Source organism: Castanea sativa, chromosome 2 (assembly GCF_040712315.1).
Source record: "Castanea sativa cultivar Marrone di Chiusa Pesio chromosome 2, ASM4071231v1".
In the NCBI taxonomy this organism is placed as follows: domain Eukaryota; kingdom Viridiplantae; phylum Streptophyta; class Magnoliopsida; order Fagales; family Fagaceae; genus Castanea; species Castanea sativa.
Genome location: NC_134014.1, coordinates 24621955 through 24637691, shown reverse-complemented (window position 1 = coordinate 24637691; position 15737 = coordinate 24621955). Strand labels below are relative to the sequence as shown.

Below are 15737 nucleotides of genomic sequence, written 5' to 3'. Positions count from 1 at the left end.
TCTTGTTCAAGACACACTTTGATCTCAATTCATATGATTTTTAGTTTTTAATTTTTTTATTTAGTTAAAATTAATAAATTAATTTTTTAAATTTATATGCTGACATGATTTTTTTAATTATAAAATAAAATTTATTATTATTATTTGTAATGGTTTTAAATAATTTTTAATTCTCTCCATCAGCCATGTCAGCTTTTGTCGTTAGTTGAGTGACAAAAAAGACTTAAATGTCACGTATTAAAGTAGTAAAAATAAAATATAGAGACCAAAATAGAAAAAAGTGAAAAATATAAGCGCTAAAAGTGCATCTATGCCAAAAAAAAAAAAGAAAAAAAAAGGTGACTCACAGCTATCGGTGCATTTTGAAACTTAGAAAATGAAACCATGACAAAAGCCCAAAAGATGATAATTTAACACACTATCCTCAAAAAAAAGGAAAAAAGAAAAGAAAAAAAAAATTGGATTGGGAATAGTGTAATAAATTCGGCCTAATGTTAAGGGCAACGCAAAAGTACAATTTAGGAAAGTAACCGGGAAACCAAACATTTCAATTGTCGCAAATATTTCAAACTGTGGGCGCTCAAAACTCAAAACTATTAAAATGAGATAAAAAAAGAAGAAGAAGAAGAAAGGTTAAGAAATGAAACCAAAAGACGCTTGTTCAAGTTCAATCACAGTCATCAGGGCTTTGGGGCAGCGCTCTAGCGCCTCCTCATTCCTCTCTCGCTCTTCTAATTCGTACTTATTAAACCAAATACCCTTAATTCTTTTTCTTCATTAATCCATTTTGATTAATTAAATTGATGCTAATTTCTTTATTTATTTTTTTGTTGTACATGAGATTAGTTCAAATGATTTTAAAGAAGGTGTCCAGAACAAAGCTTCGAAGAAGGGCTCACACGTGTCGCTCGCGGACTTCCTTGACAGGAAACTGCATGCTACTTCCGTGCCACCCAGAACGGTTCAGGTAAGGTATTTTAGTCTGTCTGTTTGGGTGCTGAGAAAATATAAGCAGATTCTGGGATTTATTTATTATTACTCGCAATCTTTTGTGTGAGTTTGTTATATGGACCACCACAAAAAAAGAGTGATTTTAATTCCTTAACCAAATTAAAACTTGACATGTCATTACTCTATTAGACATATTAGAGAAAAGAGATCACTTTTAGTTTTAGCTTGTTAGTAACTACAGTATTTCTCCAAAAAAACAAAAAAAAGAAGCTTGTTAGTAACTAAAAATCAATCTCTTTTTATTTTTTATTAAGGACTGAAACCGATCATTTTAAGTTTGTTAGCAACTAAAAAGTAAAAGCAGTTACTTGAAACTTTGTGGACTTGAAACACTTGTTGGGTAAAATTTAGTGACCAACTGCATTTTGGCCTAGAAAATATATATATTTGACATTGTTTGTTTCTTTTCTAATAAAAAAATTTATCAGAATTTGAATTGATATCATTATTGTGCGTGTTTCATATTAAAATATGAAATCCAGAACTCTAAGAGGAAAAGGTTCAAATTTGTGACAGGGAAAGTCGAGGCCTTTTTCATCATTGCTGGGTCCAGGTCCAAGAGAATCAAGTGGCTCCATTGATGGCCATAATGGGGCCAACAAAGGTGGGGAAGCAGAGCCAAATGGTGTGACCGATAAAGTGTTTTTTGAACAGTTCAAGCATACTGGTGAAGACACCGGAGATTGTGGAGGTTCATGTAGTGTTGGTGAAGCGGAAAGTTGTGGCATAGTTGAATCAAGAAAAAGGAAGAACCCATTTCAAGGTTTGTCATCTTACCTTACAGCAATTTTTTCTTATGTTTCAATCTGGTACCAGTTTATTACAATGTGTTGGTGATTTAAGTCTTTGGTTGGTTTTATAAATAGAAAATTTAACAACTGCCTACTGGTCTATTATATTTTACTTGGTTCTGCGTTCGCGGACTAGTAAAAAAGGAAATTAAAAACATATATCACATAAATAATTCAAAATGATCATTACTTACTCAGGAAAGTAGAGAATTAGAAAATTGTTGCTTGTTTACTGAATTATGAAAAAAACCCAAATTTCTCCTTTGCACATTATTCTGCTGGAAAATGGATCATCAATTTCTTTGTGCACTGGCCAATATGAAGCAAAGATTTTGGTACATTTAGCTTGAGTATTAGTAGTAGTAGAATTAATGATATAGAATTTTTATTTTTATTTTTTTGTTTACATGAGCTGAAGGATACTGAATTCATGTCAGACACCATCACCCTCAAAATCTTAAGTTGTAGACTTGTAGTGATGTGTCATGCGAGTCAACAATGTATTTCAATTATCAACTATCAAGCAAATCCTAATAATCTATTTAGGAATTAGGAATCACTTTAAATTTAAACGATAGATTCCTTTATCTCCAAATGCTAGAATGCAGTGACAGTTGTGTCATCAATGTGGTAAATTTGTTTCTTCTACGGTTTTTCAAACTTCCTAGACACACCCACCTCTTTTCAATGAAATACTGAAATGATAACAAAAATTTTCAGGAACTGGATCCATAATACTTAAGTTTTCTAGAATTTTATCTGCTTTTACTTTCAGTAGGATTGCATTCATAGTCAAATGTCAAGTATAACAACAAAAGTTCAAGGAGGCCTGAAAATTCTGGGAAGAAATGGCCCTGAATAACTGAATCTTTTTGAAAGTTTGAAACAATTGTATTGGTTTTTCATTCTTAAGTGGCTCTCCCGAGGGACAGACAAGAAGCAACCCAGGCCAAAGAATATCCCATTATTTGGCCTCTCACGTTTTTGCTTTAATAAGTTATACACAAATTGTTGTTCAAACTGTTCCAAAAGTTGCAGAAAGTTTGAATGGTGAGGCACACGTCTTAGGAACTATGAGGTCTTGTGTTTCTATCTGGACTCCTCAGATGCAAGGTCCTTGTGTGTAGGAACATGTATCCACCCTCTGAAAGGGATGGGTTCCTCATCATAATTTAAAAAAGAGAGGCTGACTTGAGCTGGGTTATTGCCTAGTTTGTATGTAATTCATAATAGTACTAGCAGAGGTTAAAAGGAATTTGTAACTGTTTTGCAGATTGCTACAGAGCATGTGTATGTGCATACATCCTTTAGGGTGATCTCTGGATCTATTTGAGAGTAATAATCAAAGAAGCATTTGCAAGGTTAGAAGAGCATAATAAGTTTGGAAATGAAGTAAATGCATCATGTGATATGTGTTTTCTATCATACTCCAATGTAATTATAATAATTAATATATATAAGATCTACAGGATATTGGTTAGAAAAGAAAAGAAAAGAGATAATAGATATCTTGTGAAATTATTGGATCAAAATTGGCATCCAATTAAAGTAGGTGGTAAATGATCATTTGATTTTCCAATTTCATCTTTGGGTTCTGAACTTGACTATAAATTATGTGGATATCAGGTGCAGGTGGTGATGAGAAATATGTTGCCCGAAAGCATTTGTTAGTTCTTGGAGGTGATCCAAAACCAAATGAAAAAGGAAAGGATGAGAAATATAATCGCAAGAATAAGCAAAGACCTCTTTACAATCACTGTTAGTCAGCTATATCTTTCTTTTTCAAATCTTTTATGAAATTTATATTCTATTTTGAAGGCTTAGTTGTTGTTTTATCCTTAACCAATCAAAGAAAATTTTGGTATTTCTATCTGCTAGCAGATGCCAATGGCTGTGGCTGGTGGGATTGCAACATGGAAGGTGTTGACAACGAAGAAGTAGGTTTCAGTGAGGTATGGGAAGGGGTGGGCTCTACCACATTAGGAGGAATAGAGTGGCATTGACTTTGATTGTCTTTGACATGTATTTTATGATATGATTCTAAGGTTGAGTTTGATATTGATTTAAAAAGCCAGCTTTTATACTATTTAGTTTATTTTTGCTACTATTTATGAGTCCTATTGCATTTTTTGATACTATTTATAGGTTTCATTGTACTATTATTTAGTTATTTTTTAGTTTTATCTATAGTACTTTCAACAAAAAAGTTTTTAATTTCAGCTAAATAAGTTGTTTTCAAACGAACTTTAAGAATAGAGAATATATATATATATATATTTTTTTTTTCTGTATGCTCTCTCCCTTGTCTGTGGTGTGTGTTTAACTCATCAAGCCTATTTCTTAAGCTAAACTAATAATATTACTTGTGACTATTAATGGAATCGTCCATTCCAATATATAAAAAACGATTGATTTGAAAATACTGTAAAAAATGAGATGTCAGTCTTTTTCATATATTTCAAAGTGATGAAAAGAAATAATATCCTTCATGTATCTAAAAAAAAAAAAAAAAAAATCTTATAATGGATTGTACAATCATTGGAATTATGCCAATGAAAAAAAGAAAAAGAAAAAAAAGAACATAAGCAAAAGGTTCTTATGAAGTTCTTCAATTGACACCATGATATGATCAGGAGCGTGAAACCTATTATTTTTGGTTTAACGATAGGGGAAGGTAACAAAATATTATGATCGCATATCAGAATTGGGCTGACTAAAATCGGAAAGCTCTTTTGCTGTCTTCTTTTTTATTTTATGTTGGAGGAAAATGTTAAAATTACAAATTATTTTATAAATTATTTTACAAATTATTGATATGGTGGATGATTATTAGTAAGTAAAAATGTAATGTTAATAGTAGGTCTAAATAAAAATTGGTAAGAATTTGTCATATTAATAGTTTGAAAAGATGTAAAATAATTTGCGTTTGTACCATTACTCTTGTCGGGGGCGAAAAAGTTTGAATTCAGATCCTTTAGATTTCTTAGGATACTCTACCAATAGATTTTCTTAAATCCTAACTACTTTTTAATGATTTAATGGTCAAGATTCTGTCATGTCAGCATTCCACTAAAAATATTCTTAAAATAATAAAATAATGTTGCAAACAAAATAATTAAGAATATTGTTAGTGGAATGCTGACATGGTAGAATTTTGACCATTAAATCATTAAAGAATGGTTAAGATTTAAGGAAATCTATTTGGTAGAGTACCCTAGGAAATCTAGAGGATTTGAATCCAAAAAGTTTCCCTTCCAACAAATGAGATTTATATTGGGTCGAGGGCTTAAATTGAAACTCGACAATGGGTTCGATGCACGGCCCAAAGGCTATCGGCGAAGATTCAAATAATTCATTGTGCCTTGGGTCTAGATTTGGATTTACAAGAATGGCTCGTAAATAATCCTTACAGCGGACACATTAATGTGGTTAAAAAGCATACTGCAAGAAGTAGCCCAGTAGTAGAAGGCTTCTGCAGAAAATAATCCTAGCCGTAAAGTGTTTCTGCAAAAAATGACCCAGCCGTAATATGTTTATGCAGAAAAGAGTTACTTAACAATACAGTAAAACGAAAGAAAGTTTGAGTATTTCACAGATTAAGAGGAAACATCAAAATCATCATCCATTAGCTCTAAGGAAGAGTCTTCTAATACAATAATATGAGAGAAAAATTTTATGGTAACAGTTACATCATAACCATGAATAGTAAATGAATAGATAAATATCATGGGTTCCATGATAGCAAATAATGAGGAAAGCTTAGTGTGAGATGAAGGGAGAGAGAAATCCTAGCTAGTGCAGTAAGACCATTATGGTGCCAAAGCATGCTCTTGGTTGTAATATGTATAATGAGTGGAGAGAGCCATTTGTGAGTAGTATGGGTAATGAGTGAGAGTGTATAGTATAGCTGTTAGAACTTTCTGTTGGGGGGGAGCTGTATGTCTTCAAGTAGAGGTATGAGAGGTGTTTTTGAGTTAGAAGTTAAGGAACTCAGTTTCCATGCTTGAAACTGAGAACTTAATGAATTAGAACTTTGCTGGAGCTTAGAGGGGGCTGAAACAGAAGGGTTTTGTGACAGTTTTTCTCTATGAGTATATCTCTTGGTGTGTTCTTGTCCCCCCTTGAGGCATTAATGGAGAGTTCTATTTATAGTTGAGATTTAGGGGGTAATTGGCAAATAACTTTTGCTAAATCTTCTCCAATCTTCAGAAAATCCTTAGAGGTTTGTTCTTAGAATTTTAGCTAAGAATGGTAAGCTTAACTTCTTGGAAGACTCTTGCTATTTTTGGATAATATCAGCTGAAATTTTGACTTAGCATTAATGTTGATTGGTCTTGGCTGATGAGGTTAGAGCATGCATTAAGCTAATGACCTTAGTTGTGCTGCTTACTAGATTCAGAGCTCCCAAAGGCAGGTTGCATCACCCCAAGCCAGGTGTAAAACTTGGAGACTTTGTTGGGAACTCTGCTGTGATCCCCTTGGTGCTCTCCAAATCACATTTCCCTAAGTTTCCCCATTAGGGGTTCATGTGCTTGGTTCACGAACCAGAAAATACATATTTTTTAGCTTGAAAAATGAGTTGATTACAGCTTGCTTCAGGAGCTTTAATGGCCTGGTCATGGCTGTCTTTGATGCTTGACCGAATGGGTTAGAGGAGAAAGAGGAGATGGCTGGTTGATGTGCTTTAGCTTTATGTCAAGTCTTTCAGCTTTATGTCAAGTTTGTTTCAGCTTTATGTCACATAATAAATGATGGTATTTTAGCTTGCGGAGGAAGGGTTCAATCCCTGATGGACATGTGTCCTGTTCTGACCTGATGGGACAAGCTGAAACCTGATAGCAGTGGGCTCTAGCTGTTAACTTGTGCTGGGTTTTGGCTGATTAGCTCACATGAGCTTCAGCTGCTGGGATTTGAGTATGGGCTGGGTTGGTCCAGCTGGGCTTTATGTTTGAGCTGCTTTGGGCCTGATTATTCCTACAAAATGAAGAATTTTGCCATGGATGATACTCATGAGCTTTTATAAACTTTGAAAGAGAAGTATTTCTTGAAAAAATGAATACTTATATTTCCCTAATGTGTATTGATAATAGCTTAATTTTGCATATTTATATCATTGTTAGAAAGCAATATCATACTTATTTTGAGGTAATTCATGCATTTTATATTTGGTTTTGGAATAATGGTGAATAATCAATTTTGTGCTTAAGTGAATCTTATTGCGTGAATTTATCTTTTGTAGGAGAATGGAATTAAATAAGTGGATTTGTGCAAAGAAGAAAGCTAATAGACTTTACTTTTACAAGGGCCATGATGAAGTTAAAGAATACCAACCCAATTAAATTTAAGTCCAATTGGAGCAGGGAATCAAAGGAAATTTGCATCAAATCCAAGTTCAATTTGGATTAGGATTCCAGCCTGCACATTAGTTAGTATTTTTGGCATAACTTTCGGCTCAGATGTCCAATCAAGATGATTCAAGTTGGGCTGGAAAGTTAACTTAAAGGGCTACAACTTTGTAGTTTACCAAAAGTCCGAATTCTAACGTTAAATGGGCCAAATTGTCGGTTAAGTGAAGCCTAAAAATCTGGAATTTTTCCCAAATGAGAAATTGTCTTGACCTATTTAAAGGCTCTTTAAGGCAAAATTCAAGGGAGGGCTAGTGTTAGGGCTGGGGGCTGAACATAGAGAGTGCGGCTACTTCTTTGGTTTTCTTCCATGATAGTTAGTTTTATTTTATTTGTCTAGTTTAATGTTTAGTATTTTATTCTTGTGTTTTATTTTAATTACTATGAGTAGCTAAATTTATAATTAGGGTTGAGGATGAAACCTTGTTAAAGATTATTAGTAATATTTATGTGATTTGATTTTTCCCACAATAGTTGTTCTTTAATGATTTAAATTGTTCTTGCTTCATATCAATTGACTAAGATGAGATTCTAGATATGAGTTCAATCATGTTTTTCTCATGATTTAGGATTTGTCTTAATTAATTGAATGCTTGGTTGATTAATTCTTGATTATAAAATTGGATATCGCTTGTGATTTATCTGTCAATGGATACAATTTATGATTTGATTTTTAGAATTGGATATATCTTGTGATTTGTTTGGCTATAGATACAATTGATGATTTGATTTTATACTTAAGAAGCGAAGAAGAACATGCTTTTGATTTTTAAAATAAAGATTTTAATGAAAATATTTTCCATGATAGCAAGATTGATTTCTAGATTATCATGTAGTAGTTGGGAAAAATTAATGATCATAAATATATGCTGATATGACTTACAAGGCGGATTCCAAAACCTTAATTCCTTTCCCTTGATTGTTTACATCTTTTTATTGTTTTATATATTTGCTTAGTTTAACTATTTGTTTAATTTGATTATTTGCTTAGTTTATTTAATTTTAAAACAACCAATTTTTATTAAACTAGATTAGGATTAATTTGGTTAAGATTTAATTAATTTTCCTACGTTCATTCAAGTCCCTGTGGGTTCGACCTCGTTCTTGTCAAACTATACTTCGGTACGGTTCGTACACTTGCGAGTATTTTAAAATTTCACAACATTCCCATGAGTAAAGGATTTGGTATATGTGAAATAAATGTTAAGATAATATTTAAGTTTTGCAAAGATGTGCCAAAAATAATATTTGGGCTTTTAGAAATAGTGCCAAAAACAATATTGGGATTTTGGAAATAGTTGTCAAAATGACATTGGGCTTTTATGAAATAGTTGCCAAATAATATTTGGGCTTTAGGAAATAGTTGCCAAATAATATTGGGTTTTATGAAATAGTTTTCAAATAATATTTGGGCTTTAGGAAATAATTGCCAAAAATAATATTGGGCTTTTAGAAATAGTTGCTAAAGTGACATTGGGCTTTTGGAAATAGTTGCCAAAATGATATTGAGCTTTTAGAAATAGTTGCCAAATTAATATTTGGGCTTTGCTAAAATAATGCCAAATTAGTATTTGGGCTTTTGTAAAATAGTGCCAAACTAATATTTGGGCTTTGCTAAATAGTGTCAAATTAGTATTTGGGCTTTTGCTAAAATAGTGTCAAATTAGTATTTGGGCTTTTGTAAAAATAATGCCAAATTAGTATTTGGGCTTTTATGAAATAGTTTGCCAAATTAGTATTTGGGCTTTGTTAAAATAGTTTGAGATTTTTGTAAAAATATTGCTGTATAGCAACGGGCTTAGAAAAGGTGCCATATAGCAACGGGCTTAGAAGTGTCGTGTAGCAACGGACTTAGAGGTGCCGTGTAGCAACGGGCTTGGTAAGGTGCCGTGTAGCAACGGGCTTAGTAAAGGGTCTTGTTGGGCTTTTTTTTGGGTCTTGCTCACAAGTTAAATGATTTTGGGCTTTTTGTGGAGGAAGCATAATTTTGTGGCCTAATGTTGGTAGCAAGGTGATGGACATTTTTTGTGAAAACCCAAGTTGGATAATATATGGAATATAGTGGGTAGTATTTGTGAGAGGGCCCAAAGTAATTTGTGGGACTTATATATGTAGGAAATATTTGTGGGAGCCCAATAACATGCAAAATATTTAAGTAACACGTGAGAGATATTTTGTGGGTTTCAAAATAATTCTTGGGCTTGTGCGGGTATTTTTGTGAGCGGGCTAAAAAAATTAGGGCCCGAAAATTTGTACCTCAACAACTCTTATGTTGGGTGATGATTTAAATTTTTTCGAACTGCTAGTTCCAAATGCAGACATATCATAACAATCATTTCACAATTAAAAAGATATCAAATAAGGAAAATAAAGAATAAGTAAAAACTCAAATAGATGTGAAAAACAAAAGCAAAAAGTAAAAAACAAATACTAAATATATATAAAGAGAAATCTGCAAATAATTAAAAACTCACAGACCAAATGTGTGAAGGATGAACAATTCAAATCAAGTCTTGTGTTTGACACAATCTCCTTAAAATAGATTTTGCCCCTCACACAATCACTGTGGTGCTTTGAGACTTATGGACGTCTACCTCCTAGGATAAAATGATCTACAACATGAAAAAGAAGCACACAAGGTCATGCTTTGCGAACTACTCAATGTCTCTTTCTCTCTCTTTGACACAAAATGAAATGCACAAAATATTCTCACTTGTAAGAGTTTTATGAAAAAGTAGTTTTTATGAATGAGGGATTATGTAAAAATTATACGTTACTGAACATGCACTCTGTTTCAGTAATAACTGTTGTGCACAGACTAATTGACTCAAAAAATTAAAATTATAAAATATTATTATTTGGACAAGTAGGCCCAATCTACATATGCCAAAAGCCCAACCCAATGTCCAACTCATGAGCATATAAACTCATATATTATTTCTTTCCTTCCCTATGTGGGACTCAAGATTTTTACCACTTATAATAACATCATCGCGCGGGCCCTTCGACTAGTATATATAAAAGCAAAGATCTTATGTGAGAAAATATGAGGTTATGCCAAGTGACGCATTCTATGCAAAGAGAGTTAGAATATTCTTAAGTGCCACATTATAGATAAGAACAAATTAAAGATTGACTTTTTGTTTCATTTGGTTCAATATTTCAAGACTTTTCTAATTAAAAAAATATTCTTTGTATCATTTGGTTCAATATTTCAAGATTTTTCATCCCTCACACATACATACAAAACTCTTTGCATCTTAATTCACTATTTTTACCTTTTGCATTTCTACACCTTTATATATACCTACCCATAGCCCTTCATGTCATCTCATATCAAATACACACAAACTAAAAATGATGTTATTTACCTTCAATCTTTCGACGACATTTACCTACCTTTAACATTGTTGTTTCATCTAATCCTATCCCGTATGAGTTGGCTACAACCAAGGAAGGGGGCTTGCATTTTATATCGAGTAACACAACGGCAATTACAATTTTAATGTTAAGGTTAGACGTAGATTTGTGAGTTTTGTAAATAATGCGATTGATTGTGTATTTTGTTTTAGAATTAAAGAAAAAGAAAAAGACACATCCTATATTAACTTTTATTCTGTAGTATTCTTCCAAAGTTTTTTCTTTTTAATTTCTCATTAATTCAATTAAATAATTATAATGGATATGTTTATAAAATTTATAATTGTTGTTTTTTATGATAAACTCATTACTAATAAATTTTTATAACAATTATATTATAATACTTATACAACATTCTTCAAAATAATCTTACAAAAAATATTACAACGTTATTAGTGCGTGGCACGGTTGACTTACTACTTTTTTTATAAAGGAAAACATGTTGTTGCAATTTAGTCCAGGATATAAGGGATTTAGTGTAACATTCAAAAAGTCATGGTAAACTGATGCTGTTAACGGCCCTACCTATACCTATCAATCTAGTCACTGTTTTAAAAACCAGACCGGACCGGCTGGTCCGACTGGTTCAACAAGGAAAACCGGTGCAGTCCGGTCCGGTTAAATGCCTCAAAAACCGGTCAAAAACCGGTCAAAAATCGGAAATTTTGAAAAAAACGGTTTGATTCTCGGTTCGGTTTTTAAAACCATGAATCTAGTTCAGTTTTCCGTTCAATCGGACAATTATATTGTAATTTTGTGATTATTGAATATGTGGTCTCATCCTCTACTTTACTTTTACATGAGGAGATAGATTATTCCATTTGAGTTAGAGCTCGCTGACCAGATAGTTTTGAACTACGTTAACAAAATAACAAATTATTTATAAGTTTTGTGCTAATAAGCTCTAGTTTAAGTGTCTGACATCTCCTCTCTTTGTAAAATGAATATGAAGGGTGATGTCGTGAATTAAAGACCTATTGAATGTGTATGTAATTTCTATTAAAAAAAAAAAAATTTTGTGTGTCAACGATAGCTAAATATTGTACATATTTTTGTTATTCTTTTAATAGTATGCTTGGACATGGATGTCTATGGGCATAACATTTTGAACTGGTTAAAGAAAACTGCATAATAGTTGAATGAACGTTAAGTCTTTTCCATTCAACTAGATGTTCATTGAAAAAATAGTCTCACGCTTGCTCACTGAGACAAAACCGAGGATGCTACCCACCTGAGATCTTAGAGCATCCACACCAGCTCCTCCATTTTACACATTCACTTTTACACTAAAAACCTACTTTTTCTATTTTACACATTTAATTTTACAAAACCTCCACATCAGTTCATCTATCCTACCACCCTTTTTAATTAAATAATTAATTTTCTTTAATATTTTATTATTTTCCCCAACTACTTACCGCTCTCTCTCTCTCCCAGCTCATTTCTCACTTTTGCTCTCTCTCTCTAAACTCATCTCTCAGACTCTCCCTCTCCCTCTCCCTCTCCATCAACTCCCTCTCCGATCCCAGCTCAGATCACCACTCCGATCCCAGCTCAGATCACCATCCGCGAGTCCGATCGGCGAGCTCAGATCACCATCCGCGAGCTTCGATTGCCATTCGCGAGCTCCGATCAGCGATCCGCGAGCTCCGATCGCGATCCGCGAGCTCCGATCGCGATCCGCCAGCTCCGACCGCGGATCCGCGGCAAGACCCACGAGCTCCGACCAGTCAAGCACCGATTCGTGTTTGTTTGTGTATGTCTGTGTTTTTTTTTTTTTTTTAGCAAAGTATATCTCTGTATGTTCTGTGTTGAGAAAAAGATGAGAGAATGAGTCTGTTGAAAATGGATCAGAGAGAGAAAAAAAGGAGCGAAGGAGAAATGATAAAATATTGTATAAACGAGCTACAGTAACCGTGTAAATATACACGGTACTGTAGCTCGGGGATGGTTTTACACTATTTTACCCAGTTTTAGCTCCACTAATGTAGCTCAAAATGTGTAAAATTGAAATTTTTTTGCATTGTATATGATTATCCACCAACTGATGTGGATGCTCTTAGACCCGTTTATGATTGGGAATTTCGAGCGAGGAAACCGAGGAGAAGGTGGAGTTACTGAACCGTTCTTGATTTGTGGGTTTTGATCCGTTACCCACCTGATTTTGTAAACATTTTGGGTTTTGATTGGTTCTTGATTCTGTCTCTGGGATGAGTTCCTAACTATTCTAAAATTGAAAGGGACAAGAAGTTGATCGTTGTACGAGACAAGAAGTTCACTTGTATTAGAGTAAGACAACCCTGTGATGTGAAAGTTGTTGGTCGCAATCAGGTGGCGGGGGCAAATGTGTTTACAGGTCTATCTAGATTACTTGATGCACTCAATTGGCATTTTCTCAAGTCATAATTAAACACGTACATATTCATCAGATCCTCCAACAGCAATATATATAATTCGGATTTCTTGGGTCAATGACAATTTACAATGGCATTCAACCTCATGTTCTTTGGGGGCCGCTTACTATTTTCTGTCAACGAGGAGCAACAGAAAAGTTTTGTAGCAAAACTACTTCGCAAATCAAACTGAAAGGGAAAAGGAAATAACTAAATCTCAAAATAGAAGGGAGAAACAAAAGCACAATAACCAGCATATCATAAATTAAATCCACATGTTGAACAAAACTGTCTTCACCACAGCTATATAATATGTGTGGACTTCCTGGCTCCAGAGCAAGCTTTTGCACATGGCCTTGGTGCATGCCCAACATTTTCGTATCAACTCAGCCATCCTCCCAGACCTGGCCAAGCCTTACCCGCAAGGGGAACAACACGTTCAGAATGGTTAGAAAATAAGCCAAAATCTAAGCAAGTGGGTAAAGATAGAACAGTTTAAACCTTCAAAGGTTAGAGAAGACAGATCTAAAAAATAGGTTTTAATTTTTACAAAACCTAGCTTTTTTTTTTTTTTTGAAAAATAATTACAATATGCTGCTAGCCCTGCAGCTCGAACCCTTTCCCCCTAGCTTTTAAATCTCATTTTCTCTCGATTTTTTAGTTTTTTATGTTTTGAGAAGAGAGAAATATAAAAAGGTAGCAAAAATACAAATTTACCCATATTTTTAACAGAAGTGAAAAACTGGAGATAAACAAAGCATACTCATATCCATTCTAGCTAGTATTTGGGTGGTTTTTGTGTGAGCCGAATGAAATGATATTCTCATAAACGGTTCTCAAAGGGGGAGTTCCTTGGATTTACCTATCTCAATAAAATATATGACCTCAAGTAGGTAGAGTGTCAATTTTTAAACGGCAGGTAGACAAAGTGTTTTTTGGGCAAAACACAAATGGGCAAAGTATAAATTTTCCTATTTAGTTTTAACAAAATTAAACAAAAGAAAATATATAAAATTACTATTTTTTAATATTGAATCATTTGTGATCTATCAAAATGAAACTCAACATTCTTTTAAAGAGAGAAATCATACTTGATTGATTATTTATTAAATGTTACAACAATTTTCCTTTAAATGTATAATATCAAAGAATCTGCTTTAAAAACTATCTTTATTTTTGTTGCGAAATCTTGTTTTGATAATATCATGATTGAAAATAAATTTGTGACAAAAAACTTTGTAGCTCAATAGACATGTCTTGGTATTTCCTTTATTTTATTTGGGAGAGAGCACCAAAGGGGTTTTGAATCTCAACTCTCAAGCTAGAGCATCTTTAGATTTAATTGAATTGGGTAAGACCCGTTTCAAAAAGATTTGCGTATTTGTTGTGCCATGAGTTATTTAGGTGGCAATAATGATGTGGATTTTTTTTTAATATTAAGAATATTGCCACATCATCCAAGAATTGTCACATCATTTTTCCCGTTAGCCACATAAGCAATAAAACTAATGACAAGTAACAAAATGACTAATAACACTTATTTTTTAAACTTTAGGAGACTAGAAGCACTCATTTAAAACTTTAGGGGCAAAAACTCTCATCGGGTAAACTTCAAGGGTCAACAATGTATTTTCACAAAAAATAAACTAAAACATTCAATATTAACAAATAAAAATAAAAATAAATTTTTTTACTAAATCATTTGTGAAGCTCAACATTCTTTGATTAATTGCGAAAAATCATCTTTGATTAATTAGAAACTAAAAGAGTAATTATAAATATTATAAACACAACCATTCTATAAAAGAATAGCATGAACCACGAAAAGTTGGCATTCATGATATTATCATTATATGTCTAATGTTCTTTTTATTAAAAATGCAATTGGCATTGCCAAGTAAAATAAAAATTAAAACCCCAAAAAGAAGAAGAAAAAGTACCCAACAATTCTTCTAGTGGAGTTGGATATAGCACGACATTACTCACAACCCAAAGTTTCAAACTTTTGTTTCTCAACAAAAAGTTTCAAACTTTTAACTTTAGATTCCAAATATCAAACAAGCAATTTTTAATACCAAACACATATTGGTTGAATGACTTTTTTTTTTTTTTCTTTTTTTCTTTTTTTAAAATTCCTTAGGTTAACTTTCAATTTAAATTGAATAGTTTACAATTTTGGGGGGACAAAATACTATAAATTTTGTTGAATCTAAACTATCAAATATGAACATTTACATAAATTTAAAAAAAAAAAAAATGGTCAGGGTCTCAAAGCACCACTGTCCTTGGTGATCTATCTTTTTCTCCATATTTTGGGCTTGTGTGTAATATTATACTCCCATATAGCAAATATGTAAGAGCAATTAACATATTCGATAGTATCTTTGATTATATATACTATCCTCCATAGTGCGTGGTAAGTTTTATCTATACTATTATTTAAAAGGCTTTCCCTGTTTGGATTCCTCCTTTTTTTGTTTATGTTTTTGAAGTTTTAATTTTAAAATTTTGAATTTAAAATAAAATGCAAGTATTTCGGGTGTCACTAAACTCTCAAAATCTCAATTCTCTGTCAAGGAAAAAAAGGAAGAAGAAAAAAAACACTCTTCTTATCTCAATTATATATCCTGTTGGAAAGTTAGTTAGAGATAGGTGGCTTCCCTTAAAATGATTGATCCCGTAAGTCCAAGAAGAACTGAAATAGCAAAGAAGGTACA

The 15737-nt window shown here is 32.8% G+C and overlaps 1 protein-coding gene across 2 annotated transcripts; it reads left to right on the top strand.

Moving 5' to 3' along the window:
• The first annotated feature begins 525 nt into the window (after positions 1-525).
• On the top strand, positions 526-3909 carry LOC142626107 (uncharacterized). Of its 2 annotated transcripts, none has more exons than XM_075799893.1 (5): positions 526-738; positions 847-967; positions 1528-1774; positions 3429-3560; positions 3684-3909. In XM_075799893.1, exons 1-5 carry the CDS (start codon positions 641-643, stop codon positions 3803-3805), a joined length of 720 nt encoding a protein of 239 aa, XP_075656008.1. In that variant the 5' UTR covers positions 526-640; the 3' UTR covers positions 3806-3909. The 2 variants fall into 2 exon arrangements, with proteins under 2 accessions (XP_075656008.1, XP_075656007.1); XM_075799892.1 differs by having other exon boundaries at positions 548-738; positions 3681-3909.
• Positions 3910-15737: the final 11828 nt, after the last annotated feature.